The sequence below is a fragment of the Cyclopterus lumpus genome, chromosome 14 (assembly GCF_009769545.1).
Source record: "Cyclopterus lumpus isolate fCycLum1 chromosome 14, fCycLum1.pri, whole genome shotgun sequence".
In the NCBI taxonomy this organism is placed as follows: Eukaryota; Metazoa; Chordata; class Actinopteri; order Perciformes; family Cyclopteridae; genus Cyclopterus; species Cyclopterus lumpus.
The window spans coordinates 14,922,309-14,941,307 of NC_046979.1; the positions used below are offsets into that span (position 1 = coordinate 14,922,309).

The following is an 18,999-nucleotide window of genomic DNA, read 5'->3' on the forward strand; positions in this document are numbered from 1 at the left end:
CCAAGTAGCTCCAAACATCACCTCTCTCCACAACGTTTCCATTTTAAATACAAGCCACACAAGATAAGCTTTTCTGGGAAATGATTGTGATTATGTATTCATCCGCGCACAAGTAGCTTCGTGATTGTGTTTTAACTAACTGTGACACCACCCGCACTCCTTCCGTCAGGGATGTAATGACGCACACACGTTTACGCGGAACAGGGATTTGGCACTAGACAATCGCCACACATTCAAACCAGTTCCCTCCACACCCATTCCAGGGATGTAGAAAAGCTTACTCTTTGATTGTATTAGTACTACTAATCTCTTAATACCCCCTCCGAAGCTTACTCACATTTGTCCGCTTATGTGGTTTCCCCCCCCTTCCTCTTAATGAACTTGTGGACCTGTGCACTCAATGAGATGATATATAGGCCTACGAATACACTGACTTTTTTTAGTGGAACTCTTTGACTGAGGTGAACTGGTAAAATAAATTATAGGATAAAAGAAAATACTACAAGATATCAGCAACAATTGGTCACAGTGAGACCCTTCTAGTGGTGCTTTTACTGGGGGAAAAGCCCTTTCTACTTGTGTGTAATACATGTTCACACCACATGGGAGTGTCCAAACACACTGACACCAAAAGTCTAACTAGTGATTTAGAAATCCGATTACAAAATGACTTTTGTACATTATAGTTACACTTTTAGCTAAGATAAGTAGCAACATCCCTGAAGAACAGCAGCAGACATACACACAGCATATTTCCCACAATGCTGATGTGACTGCTTTCTATCATTTCCTCTTTTCTGAGCTGCATATGGCCCATTCCGATGTAGTCTATGAAGTACATACACAACTACTTTGACATACAATTCCTCTTTCCTAATTCTAAATGTGAGGCAGTTTACATAGCTTAAACTTTGCAATAAATTGATTAGGCAAGTCACAATGCACACAATACAATGTTTATTTAAAAAAAACATGGCACAATGAATCAAGACAATGTACCTCCAAGCCATCTACCCCTAAAAATACTTTCTAATAAATACGTCATAGTAACAAGAATAAGGCTTTGATTCAGTGTTGGCTGGCTCAAAGTGCATACAGGTTCTCCACATATAAGACATAGTACATGCGGGGAAAGTTCTCCAGACTTTATCAAATACTTTTTCCGTGTGATACATGGATGATTTGTAGAAGCGCATGAAAGATTGAAAACTTCAGCACATCACAGGGGAATAAAAACAGTTAATCAGTTAAAGAACCTTCTGTATTGCTTTTTATGAATCCAAACACAGTGCTTATGGATCCATGCAATACAGTACACAATACCATCGTAGTTTTGGTATGAAACATTATTTGCTTCAACAGAAATAACTTCCTCTGCATGATGATGAAACCACCTTTTCCACCTCTGACCTGAAGTCTGAACTTGCTTTAAGTCTTTTATACCACAAAACAAATATGAATTGTATTCGGTAATGATGATGGTGATTATGATTTAAAATATATCACTATTTCTAACTAGACCTGTTCCACCTTTTTAATGTATACATCCAAAGAACTTACACTAAAATGAAGAACTTGGTTCTAACTAAGTTGAAGGTTTGAATGAAACCCTCAGCTGCTATCTAACTCAACCCTGAATCTGAGCCCAGGACTCAGTGAGCAAGATCGCTCAGCCTTATAGACAGTGTGAGGCACAGTAACCCATTGAAAGGTTTCATCATAGCAAAAGGGTATTGATTAGTTATTTTTTAGTTTTTTAACTCGGAACAAATTTTTTGCTCTGTCCCGGAAACGGAAATTCCGGCGCCCGATTGAAGTGTCCCGTTAAGAAGATCCACACTGTGCCAATGATGAAGAGGAGAATGGCAGCCCAGAAACACACCTTGTCGATCATCTTCCCAATCAGTACCCAGCTTTCAATTTCCTGTATTTGGAAATCAAGTGAATATTGATTAAAGAACTAAGATAACAGCTATCCTAAAACAATTATAGATAGGAAAACATCAAATCAATAGACATTTAAATCGCATTGATGTTGGCTAAAAGTTCAAAGTGACACTCACAGATCCAATGTTATTTTGTTGTCTCGTACTCTCAGCAATGAAGTTGCAGGCATCCACACATTGCTTGATCTCGGGTGCAGCTTGGGCCAAACTCTTATACAGGTTAGCGGTGCTGCTGACATCCATATTATCCACTAGCGGGGAAGGAGACACTGACAGTCAGACAATAGTATGGCACAACGTTAAAGCCAGACACAAGCATCTTTGATGGTGATGAGGCAAAAATGTAACAAAAACAATACGCTTCTATCAAACAAATCAATGGCTCATATAAGGAGATGAATAAATGTGATACAAACTACACAGAAACAACATTTGTATCACATGTAAACAACCAAAACACTGTGTTCAGAAATACGACTGGGACTTGATGGCTGGTGCCGATATTAGAGATGGGTCATAGGTTTAAAAACAGCCATCTTACCAATGGATCGTGTGAGACCATGCCTCTCTCTTTGTTTGTCAAACATCATTTCACTGCGAGGTTGCTTCAGTACATATTCCTCTGCTCTCTGCATGAGGCCAAAGGAGCTGCGCCGCCGCTCCCTCACTCCGTTCACCTCGGTTGTCACCTCACTGTCATCCACCAGTGGGGCCATGCCCAGGAAGCGAGGTACCATTTCCAGAAACACCTGCGGGAGGCAAAGAAGATAACAGAAGTTAGTTCACACAAAATAACTCTTTTCGATAGACACATTTGACTGAATTCTGCAGAGAATATCCTTACATGTTTGATGGTATTCGACATGGTGTGAGTGCTGGGGTTACGCAGGGAGATGTTCAGCACCACAATTTGATTCGTGGCAATGAGAGTAGTGACAGACATTACAAAGATCAGGTACCTGAGGGAGACAAAGAGAATATCTCCGTTGGAGACTCAAACGGTGTGGATTAAAGGAGAAACAAAAAGCCCAGCAGAGGTCAGCAGAGAACACACACAGACTCACTTGCCGATGAGAGGCACTGAGAGCGATGTCTCAGGGATCTTCTGGGCAATAAGAAAGAGGAAGACAGTCTGAGCCAGCAAGACAGAGATGGACACGGTCAACTTTTGTCCCCCGGCTGTGGAGGAGACAACAGAGACTTAGGAGACAGAGGAACACAAATATAAAATATAACATACCAGCTTTGGGAGCCAATACATCCAGTACATTCCCTGTGCTCGGCTTTATTATAGCAGCAAATAAGGCTACAGGGATAGAGATAAAACATTACTCGGAGCATAAATAATAATACAAAATAATAATAATAAAAAAAGACATAACAGTGTTGTCTTCAGAGTTTTTCTGACAACATACTTACTGACTATACTACTCTGTTATATTACTTGTATAAGAAAAGTCAATACAAAAATCAGGTCTTTTTTAAATTATAGTCAGAATAAGAATACCTAGAATTAATTCTTATTTTGTTTTATGTCTAAAGTACAAAACATTCTTATAACATTCTTGTAATATCGCCACATCTGAAACAATAATAATCTAACTGTATCTGTAGGGAATGAGACAACGTCTTTACTGACCTTGTGCAGGTAGGAAGTAGGCCAGCACCACCAATGAGGAGATGAGGGAGCAGGGCAGGATGATGTTGATGACGTAGAAGAGGGGCTTTCTTTGGATGACCAGATTGAACAAGATCTCCTGATACTCTAGGTCATCTTTGGTGTACCGTGTGTTGATCATCTTCCTGCCTGGACGATGGACGATGGCCCACTCGCCATTCTCTGAGAGGTGACAACATAATAAGCCGGAGAGGCATTGTGTGCTTTGGAAATTAGAGTATTGAATGTGGATGTACTGTACCTGTGAAAGCCTCGGGGTCGATGTCCACCCACTCAATAGTTTCACCTGTATCTCCGACAGCCAAGATGAGGTCGACTTCATTGGCACTGTACGTTTGGGATCTAGGGGTCGTGGCAGTAAGGATAGAACAGAACAGAAAATGTATTTTATGATGTAATTCTATGAGCATGTTTGAAGCCCACCCAATGGGCTTTGCTATTTGTTTAACCCATGCAGGCTCCATGTACAAAATAAAACAAACTAACAAATCAGCAATTATATATAGTATATATATTGGAATTATAGAATTGTTCCTCACCTGAATGCTAGCGTGCAGTTTTGATAATCAAATGGGAAGTAGGTGATCTCAATGGCACACGTGCTGCGATAGATAGCAGGAGGCAGCCAGTACATCCAACCATTGCTCCCGATCAACACATTGGCGTAGTAAGCCACATCAAACTTGCCATCAATGCTGCAGAGATTGAGGAAAAAGAACAGAAACAGCTGACACCAGACTAGATTATGTATGATGACACTACAGGCAAGGAAATAGATGCACAATGTCACTCCTCTGTAACTGCCTTACTTGTTCTCCAGGACAATGTCAGGGAGCCAGACAGTTTTGCACGGGACACGAATAACATCAATGCCATAATAGTGAGATTCGTTCCAGGTAAAGCGATAATCAGTCCATTGCTGTAGATGATATTTGAGAGAAAGGTCACCAGTGACATTAAAAACGAGACACAACTGAGGGCTGAATAAGGGAGCAGGACAGAGTCTGCGATGCAAAATGAACTCCCAAATGTTTTGCCAGGATTTGTACAAACATTAGAAAAAAATCACAAGTATGAAGAGAGGGAAAACTCACAATCTCAATCCACACATTAGTCGTAAGCGTCTCCTCCTTTTCATTCTGTGGTATAAGTGAAGAAGCAGTGTGAATATTTGAGCTTTAGATATAGATCATGCCCTGCTACTCCCGCAGTGACTATAACAGCTATTATTGTGACCTGGACAAAGTGCTTATTGTCCTATGGGAATGATGGTGAACTACTTTTGCTACATTTGCTGTTTGGAGATGTTTGCAGCCAGGCTTTGGTGCAACCAGAGCGAGCTCTCACCAGGGAGATGAGGTTAGTGAGGGTCAGCTTGATCTGAATCTCCAGCTTGTCTTCAGGATGAACCACTGGGCGGATATTCTTGTTGTAGCCTTGGAACAAGTCGCTGATCAGCTTGGACTCCTCATTACACTGCACTGCATGAAAACAAAGATGAGAGATGGAGTGAGTTTACATACATATGTGACGAAATGATGTCAGATTCATATGTTTTACGACCGGAGTGAGGAGAAAACATCTTTAATAGTAATCAGTCTGGAAGGCAGGTAAACTAAGTCGGAGTCAGTTTATGTGTATATTGTGACAAACCAGGGGGGAAAGCCGAGCAGCCCCAGCACAGGTGGCGGATCCCAGAGCTCAAGCGATAGAGGGAGTCTACTATCTCGTTCTGGTGCCGAAACCACCAGGCACGTGGCAGTGGACACACCTGCAGCCCTTAAGGTGATTAGAGCAAGCATATGTTCACCGAGCTGGGGCGCAGCAGCAGACAGGCTGGGCAGAAGACACAGAGGATCGCCTGAACCACTGGAGGCAAGCTGCATCGAACTGGAGGTAATCAAGCAGACTCAGCACTCTCCTCTGATCTGCCCACACAGGACAGAGGAACTGCCTCGCATTGGGAGAAGGCTGAAGGCCAAAGACCCCGGACAGGGGGAATCTTTAATTCATTTTGGCCCCATCCCCTTACCCCAACCTATTTAATAAAGGACACTTTTTGTTTATTACCCACTGCCTCCGAGTCTCCTGTTTTATTCTGATTCTTGATTCTTCACTATCTGGACTCTCAAATATTAACACTGACACCCTGAGATCATAAATATTGTCATTGCCTTCCAATCTTGTCCATCGTTGATTGAGTAGTTGTTTTTTTTAAGAAAAATGTTCTTGACCATGTGGAGAAAATTAAGCAAAATAATGCTCTTCAGAATTGTACGTCCTTCGAAGCACCTGTACTGTATGTTTAAACATGTAAAATAAAATAATGGGCATGGACATTTTGAGCCAACTTGGCATCATGTGATGTCATATATATGAAGAGTCTAGAGACTAGTAAACATGCTCAAAACGGACCTTAAAGGCAACTGCAACCTTTCTGTCCTGCTCCGCTACACTATATTTCAGAATAAACTTGAAGAGAGACTAAGGCAGAGGTTATTTCTGACACATTGCCTATTCCCCCCCAGCTGCCACTATCCATAGCTCAGATTACACAGCAGCTGGGAAACTGTAAACTAGGACACTTTTAAGTCACACCCGGGTCATCTACAATAATCATCAATTCCATCTTCAAGCAAACATGTAACACATACTACAAAGCAGTAAAGATGTCATGCCCCATGATCAATTCCTTCCCAGGTCCGCCTGGTCCAATCAGGCACAAACATGCTACATAGTTTTGAGCTACAATCGTAACTCTCCCGTGGGACAATCTGTGTAGTGGGCGGTGTGATGACACTGGAGAGATTTCTCACTTTCCAAAGGTTTGACAGTTGTTAATGATTAAATATTGGTAAATATTTAATCATTAACAACTGTATAACAGAAAGTGTAATTCCTTTGTATTTCATCCAAATCCAGCAGCATTGAAGCATCCCTTTAGGCCATTTGATCCATACTTCCTCCACTTTCAACAAAACATATCCAACAACACTACTTCATTGGAAAATATTATAAAGACCCTAAAATGGTCTTTGCAATGTAGGCAGAAAGTTGACAGCCTTGCCTTCTACAATAAACTATGAAAAATCAGTGCAATGCTCAGATGTCATGTGGCAGGTACGTATAGATTGAACATATAACACCATTTTTTTAAGGAAACACGGTTGCACTCTGCAATGAGAAACACACTATGTGATGTTCTTCTGCATACAGTTTAGTCTGCCAACTCACACAGATCAGGGATGATGCATTTTTGAAGGCCAGCCCCGGAAGTTAGCGTTGCAATGGTTACCTCAAAAAAAGTGATTTTCCTTCAGATTTTGAAAAATAAGCTTTTTGAAAATAAGCTGTGCCAAAAAAAACGTTTATGATGGCACATTCTGTTCAGCAAGATAATCTTCACAATGCAGTGGAAGTTGTTGACTTTGAGACAAGCCGGAACCAGAGGTGCAAAAATACTGACTCATTTCCGAGTTTTAGGACTCATTCCTGCACCACTCCATTATCATGTACATACAACGTACTGTTTATGTTTGACGTCTGCTGCTATGACCTGGTTACACCCTGCAGCTGCTCAGAGAGAGGCAGGAGAGGGATGATGGGAAAGAGACAGAGCCTGCAAGTGACCACTGAGGGAATGCAGGGCTGATCATAAGGGTCAAATGGATTGGATATCTCGTAACTTTGACAGATGAAATCGCTAGAGAGCCCTCGCTGTGAGTGAGAAAATATGTGTGATTTACCTGAACTGACCATTTAAGGCGACTCGAGGGCAGGCCACACAACAGGTCAGAACAACATGGCCACGGAGGTAAACATTACAACGTCACTGTTTGACTAGGGCAAAGGCAAGCCGAGCTCCCCCGAGTTGACCGTGGGCCATTGTTCAATACAGACTTCGATTCATGCAACCATTTTGAACACAAGGAGCAAAGATAATAACATTTGATCGAGCAAGAAGAAAAAAGAGTTTATCCATCTTGCAGTCTCGGCAGCATCTCAGGCCTGTCAGATGCTTTCCAGTGTACTAAAAATCACTGCCTGATCATCCCAACTCAATGAGGACCGAAGGAGGAGACGAGTTCATTCCTAATATCAGAACTAATATTAATTCATAACAAGATTGTAAGTACAGCTGCTGTATAGAGATCAAATAGCCTCATCTAAAGTGTATCAGTAAGGGTGTAAAACAGCGTCTGCATTGTTCCTTTTGGACGTCCTTCATCCTATTTCCAGTATCCTAATGAATGCTTTCCAGAAGTCTACATTTCAGGGTCTATCTCGTCCATGCCGGCACCTCGTCACTGAGGAATGTTTAAACTACTCCAGTGACCTCTGCCAAAAAGATGGACAGGAGACTTGTCCACAGCTGTCGAGAGCAACTCGTCATACCTTTTCCCTCTCGCCCAATGGATTTGTAGAACGTATGTTTTCAAACTTCCATCCCATCGAGGCTCTCACTTCTGCTTCTACTAGAGCCTTTGTTACCTTCCTGTTGCATGCCGTCATCTGAGCCGCCAGAACAGCTTCACACAGTGCTGCTCTCATGACAAAGCACGGACGACACTCTGCCTTACTTGATACTTTCTTTGTCTTAAGTAATACTTAATCGTGGGCCAGGTTATGGAACAGAGGAGCCCTGTGGACGGCGCACTTACTGTATACAAGAAGAGATAAATCCCAAACTTATTTTATATCCGGTTTGCCTTGTATGCTAAATGTTTTACTAAGTCATGCAAGCCTACAAATTAGGTGCATGGTGTCATGCACGGATGTCAACAACAAAAACTGTTAAAAAATAGACAAAAGTTTGTATAATCTACACAAATTCAGTGATTTACAACAATATGTGTGTAGAAGTTTTCCAAGGGCCTTAAGTATGGCAAGTTTTCTCTGGCATGACAACCAATGTGGTAAGAGTTTTAGAGCTGGTTGTCTCTCTAAACACTGATCTTCTGTCTATCATCAGGCATTTTGCGTTAAAAAGGCAGCCGGCCAGCCGATGAGGATGTGCCAAAACATGTGACACTGCACCACTTACCCCGAACCATTAAAGTCCCGAGAACAGTGACGACTCCAAAAAATATCCAAAACCTGCGTGTTGCCATCATGTTCCAAGACCACTCCACTGCACCACACTGCACGATATCTAAATATTAAGTTTGAGAGAGAGAGAGAGAGAGAGAGAGAGAGAGAGTACAAACGAAGAGGAAGAGCCCTAAATCCCTGAACCAAACGCCCTGACTGTCGCCCACCCCGGCTGTTGCTATCCATGGCTCAGATTTCACAGCAGCTGGGAAGCACTAAACCAAGACTTCAAGTCACACTGCGGTCGCCCACAATAATCATCATCATGATCATTAGACAACAACTATCTGAGCCGAGTTATTTAAAGCATTTCTGTGACAAAATGTAGACAATAGTTAGATGTTATGCTGTTACGTATGGCACCAATATGATAAATCTGTTTATATATATATATACTGTATATATATCCCGATTATAATAGTTCTAGTTTGATATGTGTCATACATTGTAGGATTACTATGATGAAAATCCCCAATGGCACTATTGCCTTGATAGAATACGTGGATCTGTGTGTCAGACAGAGCAAAGAAAAAAACAATAAAAAAGCAGGGAGATACATGCACCCGTGGGTGCAGCAAGGTGTGCAGGCCTGCTCTCTCCCTGTTATGTGTCTGGAGTATTAATACATACTCTGTAGAGCCTTGCCGCTTCAACAGCAGGACTCCAGTAGTGACAGAGTGACTGCAGACCAGTCTAGCGGCCTCAGAGGGCTGGAGGTGAACAATGCTCATAAAACTCCACAGAGACAGAGACTTGGAACTGCTTTAGGATCAGTTGGAGCAACAGAAGTAGATCCTGCTGCAAAGGTAACTCCTAAAAGAACAAACCAGATGGACAATCATGACGATTCAATCATTTAAAATCCAGGGACTACTTTTGCTGCGAGTAATAGAAGTAGTGCCACAAGGGCAACACACAGACAGATTTTTGGAATGTGCCATGTGAGTTGCACAGTATGTGATGTACTTCTAAATATACAGCTGGGGAAACAGAAATGAACTTCTTCAAGGTAACTGGAGCCTCCAGAAGGCAGATTATATGTCTCGCACTCATTTCAGTTCAGTTCAGAGCTCAGAGACAGAAGAAGGGCCGGATCTTGCTCACAGAGCAAAGCAAAAATAGTATGGAGTTTAGATTTAAAAGATAAGAGGGGCATTTTACATTTTAAGATAAAGGTACCTATCAATATGGTATATGTATGTACATCTTCTGTATAGCTGAAGCCAATAATTCCTCTCTCAATACCAACCAATTATATTCAGCAGTTTTTTAAAGTAACTGAAAAGGAGGCCTCCTTGTGCAAAATGTCAGACAGATATGCTGTTTTTCTAAATATAGTTGCATCCAGAACATTGTACGTACATGCAGTTGGACCAAGAGCTCTATTTGAATAATGCAATGACAACATGTTTCTAATCGCCAGTGCCTGCTGTGCATCCTTGACAGTCCTATCGGTAAAATTAATCATTCACTTTCACATCTGTTTTGTGATGTGCGTAACATTTTGAAAGCTTGTTGCAAATGGAAGTTCTCGGGTTTACCTCAACCCACATCCACAAAAATCACAAACAATTATGATTGTTTCCCATACTATTCCCATACATACTATAACGTCTGCACTGTTGCCATTATGTTCAATCATCCAGCTCTGGATAGGTGTGCTCTACTTAAATTTAAACAAAAAACTAAACGATGAAGCAGAGGAAAAAAAGATCACAAGATTAAATGTTTTGACTCGCGACATGCGTTGATCTAACTTTTGTGCAGAAGCTGACGGAGAATACAATGTGATTTTATCCGACTGTAACAACATACGTCTTTCCTGCTTTACTGGACCCACATATATAAATGAAGTCAAACAGGGTAAAGTCACATGTTTCACGTGCTTCGTCTACTAAGTACTTTGCACCTGTTCACTATGACAGCTTTCTGCTTTTTTTTCTTTATTTTTAACCAAACATACATTTTTGAAGGACTTTATCTATTTTAAAATGACTATTATCAGAGCATTTAATCTGAGATTACCAGCCATGTAGAGTCACATGTCTTCAAGGGGGTTCACAGGCTTCCCTTGTCAGTTGCTGCCTATTTCAGATGGGATCATTCATTGGTTGCCCCATGACCAGCCCCTCCCAGACAAGTAATTAATTCCCCGTCTTTCAACGTTTTCCCACTCCTCCACTGCAAAATACCATTGTTAAGTCCCTCCTCAGGAGCACACATGTGGTTTGGCTTGAGTGTGGAGTTCAATGTCTGAGACAGAAAACCGTGATGGTGACCAATCAATTGGTTTCCCATAATTATCACTATCAGAGGTGATAATCATAGGAACACCCTTCATGCACTACATCTTTACTCCACTTTTACTGACATGTCTCGGACTTTAGACTTCGACAATCAGATGTAATCTCTAAATAATAAGCCATTTAAAATATAAAAGGATGTAGACTATGAATAACATTTTGTAAAAGATACAGTGACAAGGGAAAGGAAATTAGATTTATTTTTCCAAAACAGATTCCCACTATGTTTTGTAGAACTGCAGATGTCTTTGTCATATCTAGAATTAGATTAGCATCAATGGACATCTTTGTTCATTCTGCCGTCTCAGCTAGAATGAGATTGGTTCGACTTTGTTATTCATTGACAAACGTGGATTTGGTATCATTTTCGTCAGCCACCTAAAGCAAATTGTGGGACAACACAATCTGTTTTTAATTGATTAATACAGAGTTTTACTTTAGGTGGCAATAAAGATAGAAGAGTTAGGGAAATACATTTGTTTACAATGAGAGAGTCTCCTGAAATACTCACTGAAATGTGTGTGAACACAGTTGTAATGTGTGGTAGTTGTGGTGGTGCTTCTAATGGTGTGTGTGAATGAGTTATAGAGAGAGGGGGAGAGGGAGAGGGTGGAGGCAGGAGGCAGGAGGGAGGGTGGTAGTGGTGGGAGGAGAGAAAAGGGAGCAAGTGTTTATTCGAACTGACCAGGAATATAGCACTTATGTCGAAGATAAATCTAGAGGAAGGGGGTTACTGGCGGACAAGCTGCGTTCGCTCTGCATTATCAGCCAGTGGGTGATCTCTGGACTCTCAGATTGAGCAACACCACAAGAGAAAGGCAGACACAAAGGCAGCAAAGAGGAAAGGCGTGAATCAAAGAAAGCCAAAGGAAAAACCAAAAAGAAAGAGCGACAGCAGGCTGAGTTGTCACAGTGAGGAGACGAGAGAAAACAGCTGTCGTACAATAGAGTTACACATTAACTCTGTGAGGTACAATGATTGAGAGAACTTTTTATTTAAGCTTATGGGGAGGAGTATGAAAGATTTGGAGGACCGGGGGCAGGGGGGGGGGGGGGGGGGGGGGGGGGGGGGGGGGGGGGGGGGGGGGGGGGGGGGGGGGGGGGGGGGGGGGGGGGGGATCAGGGGGGGGGGGGGGGGGGGTTGGGGGGTTCGCAGTCAGGGATCCAGTAAGGAGTAATTGTGGTGACAGCCAAGGAGACAAGGACTGTGAGACACAGAGGAGTTAAAATATAGCGACAAAGAGAGGGAACAGAGAGGGACTTGGCAGACCCCAAACTGGACTTCAGTATGGGTGTTAAGAGCAAGGCTGCTGCTGCTATCTTAGTCCTGCTGCTGTTCCTCGGCTCCCTGTGGATCCGTGAGTATTTCTCTCTCTCTGTGTGTGTGTGTGTGTGTGTGTGTGTGAGTGTGTATGTGTGTCTGTGTGTGAGTTTGTATGTGTGGTTTCTACCTTGTGCTATTAATCTGTACAATCCTTCCCTTGTTTGAAATGCATACGCTCCTCGTCAGGAATGTGTCACATGGTGTGGGGGCTACAGAATCGAGCACGATGGTCAAACCACGTATTGCTCACCCTTTCAATGTTATAATTATTTTTTATTTAATAGCATAACATAAGTATTTCTTATATGTGATTTGACATGTTTTTGGAGTGTGAGAGGATACACGATTACCTAAATAATGACTTTTTTATACATGATAAAAATTCTCAGACATCTAGAGGTTTATAATGCAAAACAGCCTCTGAAAACAAAAACAGAAATCTGGTAAGCAGTGTAACAATGTTCAATGAGATCATGTGATCTCTTTCTCTTGCTTGGATTTGATTCAAAGATTTCAGAGACCTGAGTGAGATTTCAGAGTGCAAACTGAGCTGTAAGGAAAGTTCAGTGAAGAGCATGAACAGCCAGCTCTGCATCCTCATAGTAACTCAGTTCGGAAACTTATATTTAGACACAAGCTCTTAGTTTGCGGTGGCAAACGTCCCTGTTGACATTTTTGGCAACATCTACAGTAGGTCACCGGCAAGTTAGAGAAGCATGTTTATAAGAATGTGTTGAATTTGAACTGAGAGCGTTCGGTAGCTCAGTGAGACTTACTCGCCAAGTTATCTGACAGGAAGCGTGTTGTTCATGAAAGTCTTCCAGGGTCAGTTTGGAGGCTGATGCTTAACGGCATTTCTATTAATGACTCATGTAGCACCGGCAGATTGTATGGCTTTTGGTTGTAAGGTGGTTGGATGCGTGTCATTAGAGATTATGATAGGGTCCAACATTTATCCCAGCAACTGATCTTGTGCACATGATGTGTGCTGAGGAAGTCAGTGTTTGAGAGACAATTAAAATCACTGGGTTTGCTTTGTCACAGGCTGGAATGAGCTCAAAGGGATTAAAACTCAGCATCATGGCCTGCTGTCAAAAGAATGTTATTTATTTCTATATGTCTATCTACTCTGTATATCTACTTGTCTGTGTGCTGCATGATCTTAAACGCTTGGGTAGGTAAAAATAGAGAAACGACAAAAATGTAAGCTATTAAAAAAATTATCCAATCGAAAAAAATAAACCCAGTGTTACCAACCTCTTTCAAATGAAAAGTAGTTTGCAGCAACAGCTCAAAAAGTTTCTCAATCTGGCAAGTAAACTGCCAAGTAGGCAAAACTGACCGCTCATCTCTTCAAGCCACCCTCCAAAGCCATTCCCCCCAAAAGTATCATTATGATAACTTATCCTAATGAAAGTAAACAATGAAAATGGCTATTGTTAGTACTCACACAGCTAGTAGCTTGTGGAAGACTCAGGTGAAGAGCCATGAGTGCTCAAAGGTAGTAGGGCATGCAGGCCGTCAAATCACAGGCGCTTAGAGTGGATGTTTTATTTGTTGGCCAACCACTGAAGTTAGCAGCACACTGGTTCCCTTGCGAATAGCCAATAGGCTTATAACAGAACATAATGGATGTGGTAAACACAAGTTTATGATACGAACATATTTGTTCAGCTAGATAATCTTCACAAAGAAACACAGCGTATGTGTTTTTTGTAGCGTGACTGCAACTGTCAGAAGTAAAAAGCTACTTTGACACTACAGTTGCATGAGTGTGAGTATACACAACAAGGTGTGTATACTGTGTGATGATGTTTAATAGTTTAATCTCTTGTTACCAACTGCCTTCTCTAAGAGACGTAAAAAAAACAGCCAAATATTTTCCCCCAGCCCCAGGAGTCTGAGACATAAAACAGAGCAAAAAAAAAAACAGGTTAATTCATCAGGTAACCGGAAACATGGCTCTAAATGATTTAGTAGTGTTACTCTGTAAGTTCTGGATACGTAAATTGATTATTCATATTACCTGAAAAGGGCACAACTTGTTCCCGTCGGCCCCAAGTGGCCAACAAAAAATCTGTTACTGCACGTTCAATTTATGGAAATTGAGTCATTGTGACCCATATTTCTTTATAATTAATATGTAAATGAAAACTAATAAATATTTAATTTTGAAATGCACATGTTACGTAGGCCTATAATGTCCTTGTGTTTGAAACAGAGTTGCAGTATTATCAGACAAAAGAAGACTCAAACAATAACTCTCTTGTTTCTCTTCATAATGTCTCGCTGCAGAGGGAGGTTTGGATTACCACTGGGAATCTTGTTTAAAAGGATATAATCAGGTGAACACGGTAAGAGATCACACAGATTATGAAGCATATCCTCACTTGTTACATTTCCTCAATCAGGCTGGTTTTGTGAAGCAGATGGCTAATTTGAATGCAGTGAAACACTTCCGCTTTCTCTCTTTCTTTGTCCCCTGTCAATCGCCCTCACACTCACATACTGCCCTTCCCCCCACTGTCAGCTCCACCAGCTGTACAACAGCAGTGAGGCCGATGGGGGCCAAGGGCCCCCTGGTCATGGAGGGGTGCCCTGTCAGACCTTCCAGGTGTCACTCCTGTTCTCCCCACCTGCTGGCTGCAACCGGCCTACAACCTCGGACGTGCTGATGCAAGCCATATCTGTCCAGCTGGGACGAGCTTGTGAGGTAAGATCATCAGATAAGAGGAGAGGAGAGGAAGATTCATTTACAGCCAGAAAGAAAGAAGTAGTGTATGGTTGATTGCATGCTGGACTCTGTAAGATGATTCATCTTTTTCTGGGTTACTCCTCCAGGTTTATGGAAGCGCTGGGCCCCATGGTGGGACTGATATCTAAAGAGATTGAAAGCAAGACTTCTATAATCCGTCAACTGGCCCTGTTGTCAGAAGGTAACCCTGAAGCAGAGCTAGGCCCAGATATACACTCAATAAACAGTGTGAGCACAGAGACTGGAACAAAGAACAATCAGAAGGCCTCACAGCACACTGGCGCTTATTACTCTGTACGCTCCATGATCTGGGTGGAGCTTAACCGAGGAGTGGTGGACTTCCACCACCAGACGGACTCTGGATGCAGGACTCTTCTGCGTCTGCATCGCGCTCTGCTTTGGCTGAAGCTCTTCCTGGAGAAGCTGGCTGAGACGCCAGATGCCGGCCGGCTAAGGAGCCCCTCAGAGTTGTGTCGAGAGGCCTACCAGAGCACCCTCGCCAACCACCACACCTGGTTTGTCCGCAGGGCTGCCGAGCTGGCCTTATTGCCATGCCAGAGCGAGGTTTCTTTCTTCAGGCTGGTGTGTGTGCAGAGCCAGGAGGAGCTGAAAACGGTGCTGAACAGAGTGGTTCAGGCCATTGGGGAGGTTTATGACAGGACACAGAAAGCCCTTGAGGAAAATAACATGCTGGACTTGCCATAGAAGAGGGGCTATCAGACTTGACCATATTTGCACTGCCCTCATCGTTTCCTGGGCATCACATATAAACATCCAGCAAAAGAAACTGGTGTAAACTTCTCAAGGAAACGTGAATAAAAATCCCCCCCCCCCCCCCCCCCCCCCTCCCCAACCAAAGTGCTGCGTCAACAATCAACTGATACTAAAAGTCAGTTTGCTTTCTGCCTGTGGACATTCTTTATTACATTTTATGACTCGGTTTTTCGCCTTGGGAACATGTCAAAGACAGCTGATGCATTCAGGCTGGCTAAACACAGAATGTAAATTATTTAAGCAGGTGCACATAACAAAATAGGCACCACTGCAACACCACTGCAATCCTTACAGCATTTGCTAAGCTTCTAATGTTCTCAGCACTTGTCACAGGGGGAGGTGATTTTGTAATTTTATAATGATTGCATCAGATTGTAGAGTTCATGTTTTTGTTTTTTTACATTGAAAATTCTATTGAAAAATGTGCTATAGGCTTATTTTAGTATGCTATCTCCAAAACTGGCTTGGTCTCGTTGCCTGTAGCCTTTAAATCTGGGACCAATCTTTCCCTTTAAAGAGGTATTACACAAAAACAATCAACATGTGCTGAACAAAGGACTAAATGGTGCTTCATAGTATCTGTGTTGTGAGTGTGGGAAATAAATGTCTCACGTTCAGAATTGTCTCACGTTCAGAATTATTAAATTAAAAAAAGAAAAAAGAATCCAGATGCCTTTTTTCTAACGTAGCTTGGTTGAGTAATGTGATAACTCTGACATTTAAATGCCAATGACTGAACTGTAATGCTATCCACCATCCAGCAGAGGTTCTAGTGCTCTGCTACAGACCAATCTTCACTTACTATCATCATGGTGGATATAATCGGCTCTGTGTGACACTCTTACCTTGACACATTTTGTGGACCTTTTTTTTTTTTAAACAAATGCTGTTTCCCTAATTGTATCTGATTGTTTTGGCTTAGATATTGTAAAAAGACCTGAATATCAAAGGGTTGCAGATTATTCAGCATGTGTGTAAGAGAGAAGCATGTGTGAGCATCAATCACTAGCGCTACTCTTGATCGGACTATTTTAAACCCACAAATACCTCTAATGCCTCGTAATCCCGACTCTCTCCCTCTTCCTGGACGGGGCTCTCTCTTTCTGAGGAGGAGACAGTGAAGAAAGGAGAGATAAGTATAGAGCCCGAAGACTCGGACTGAACAGGAGACCGGAGCTGGTTGAAGGTCAGTGAGCGGAAGAACACTTCGGCTGTAATCTTGTCAAGCAGTTGGAGGCAGACTAAAGTAAAGCAGCCCTCAAAGGAAAAGACAAACAGAATTCACACATTTCTGAGCTTGGGTCGATCACTATTTGTTGTCCTAGAATCCAACCAAGACTTCAATCTGTGACCTTTAACCTGCACTGTGTGAAGGAGGATGACATGTTGCTGGTGGCGTTTCCACTACGTATTCACTTCCTCTTAATACTCATGTGAAAATAAAGTCCAGAGACTCTCACTAGTTCACACATATGAACATTACCTCAACTCTTTTTTTGCAGTACGTGTGCACCGTTAACTATGGTGTCCCACTGGTGTCAATGTGAAGATCCACTTTGAAGGTGCAATGTGCATTTTACCTCCACTACGGTGTCCATACAATCAATTACTGCCATTAGTTAGAACCCCTCCAAAAAACTACTAACTATTGAGGTCAAGAAAGATAAAAACTTCTGATAACCGATCAAGATAACATTGCTATCTCTAATCAGAATGTGTGGCATGCGGCATACATTGTGTTTGTATGCTACTAACTGGGGGCTGCATGACCCGTGTAAGCTTTGGTTTGTTTATTGGATTTAATTCAAAGTGGCTGAAACGAGAATACGACTCGTATTTTAGTTTCATTCAGGTATTTTAGCCACCTGAAGACTACTTCGCCGGGAAGAGAGCGTGAGCTCCATGAGACAAATCTTCATTTAGCGGATGTGTACCAACTGTGCAGCTCCGGGGTCACAGTGGGCTTTGGCCAATGACAATGTTGGGCCTAACCTTTGTCACGGCAGCAACAGAAAGGTTGCTCAACTGGCCGGGAGTGGCGCCGGCCCCCCAGGATGAGACCCTCAGATCATGGTGTTTGCGATGGCCGAATGTGAGCTAACTGCTCACTGGAGGTTCAAAATAGTGAAATTCTTGTTCCTGACACAAAGCGCACACGGACCCTGTACCTTCAAGGTGTTTGACAAGCCCAGACTGGAAGCTACAGTGACTCACTATGACCTCTCGAGGGATAAGTGGTATTATGGGACGGTACGGGCCGGTGCTAGCTACTTATCATCCTAATTTCAAAAGATATCTCTGCTACACAATACATGGAAACCTTTGACTTAATGTCAACGTTGTTACTTCTTCACAATTCTGTAATGATAGGAATACACCCACACAATCACCATTTGTATTATAATTACTCATCGAGAATACGGAGGCCTATAACAACAGATAAACTATATAGAAATCTGTTTACAAACTCTTACACGTGCAGTATAATCCAAGTCTCGTTTCCCAAACATTCATTTTTTGCCAAAATCATACTAATTAAAACACTTCCGGCACTACCGTGTCCTGCAAGTCTGTGCATGAGACAGAGCAGGAAGTGGTTTAAATAGTAAGATTGGGGGAAATGCACATGTTTACGAAGCAGATTTTATAGTTTTGCTAATGTTAGACCTGGACCCCATTTACTTGAATTCATCAAGGATATGCCCATGAATGATAAATCACCTCTCTCATCCTCGAATGACACCAAAGAGGACTGAGAGGCAAAAATTGAGTGTGAGCCTAATTTCCCTTAAATGACATTTATTTATTTATTTCTCTATCTTGGTTTGCAGTAAGCATGAGCAAAAATATACATACAGTAAGAGCAAAAAAAAAAGATCCAGAATAGAATCATCATCCTTTTGGGGTGAGAGTATCTCAACAAAATGTCATGTATTTATTTTCTGACCTATCCTTACAGCTTAGTCTCAGGCAATACAACGATATAAGACGAGGGGTTAGGTGGGGTAATGTAGGTTTGTTGAAGTGATGTCTTATTTGAAACACAAATAGTTAAGTCTCTCTGACATTTGTAGTTGTTCTAAAAGGTTCATGAAGGTTTTACACTTGAAAGTTCTCTGAAAACTGTT

General features: G+C 42.1%; 2 protein-coding genes across 2 annotated transcripts; one reads left to right on the forward strand and one right to left on the reverse strand.

The window, feature by feature from the left end:
• Positions 1-1,756: 1,756 nt before the first annotated feature.
• chrne (cholinergic receptor, nicotinic, epsilon) lies at positions 1,757-8,738 on the reverse strand. The gene is made up of 12 exons (XM_034550348.1): positions 8,669-8,738; positions 4,972-5,105; positions 4,719-4,763; positions 4,434-4,543; positions 4,164-4,319; positions 3,866-3,966; positions 3,586-3,786; positions 3,011-3,125; positions 2,791-2,905; positions 2,488-2,695; positions 2,064-2,197; positions 1,757-1,924 (listed from the first exon to the last, which is right to left on the reverse strand). Exons 1-12 carry the CDS (start codon positions 8,736-8,738, stop codon positions 1,757-1,759), a joined length of 1,557 nt encoding a protein of 518 aa, XP_034406239.1.
• Positions 8,739-12,306: 3,568 nt separating this feature from the next.
• gltpd2 (glycolipid transfer protein domain containing 2) lies at positions 12,307-15,802 on the forward strand. The gene is given in 5 exon segments (XM_034550349.1): positions 12,307-12,376; positions 14,638-14,696; positions 14,873-15,022; positions 15,024-15,055; positions 15,184-15,802. Coding segments are annotated over 5 exon segments (930 nt in total).
• The last annotated feature ends 3,197 nt before the right edge of the window (positions 15,803-18,999 follow it).

What these genes read in the sequence shown, in the direction of transcription:
- chrne (XM_034550348.1), bottom strand. Translation starts at nt 8,738, where the DNA reads ATGATGGCAACACGCAGGTTTTGGATATTTTTTGGAGTCGTCACTGTT. An exon ending in TCAGTGCCTCTCATCGGCAA is followed by an intron (nt 2,906 to 3,010) that starts GTGAGTCTGTGT and finishes TGTCTCCCTCAG; the next exon opens with GTACCTGATCTTTGTAATGT. An exon ending in TGTCGAATACCATCAAACAT is followed by an intron (nt 2,696 to 2,790) that starts GTAAGGATATTC and finishes TGCCTCCCGCAG; the next exon opens with GTGTTTCTGGAAATGGTACC.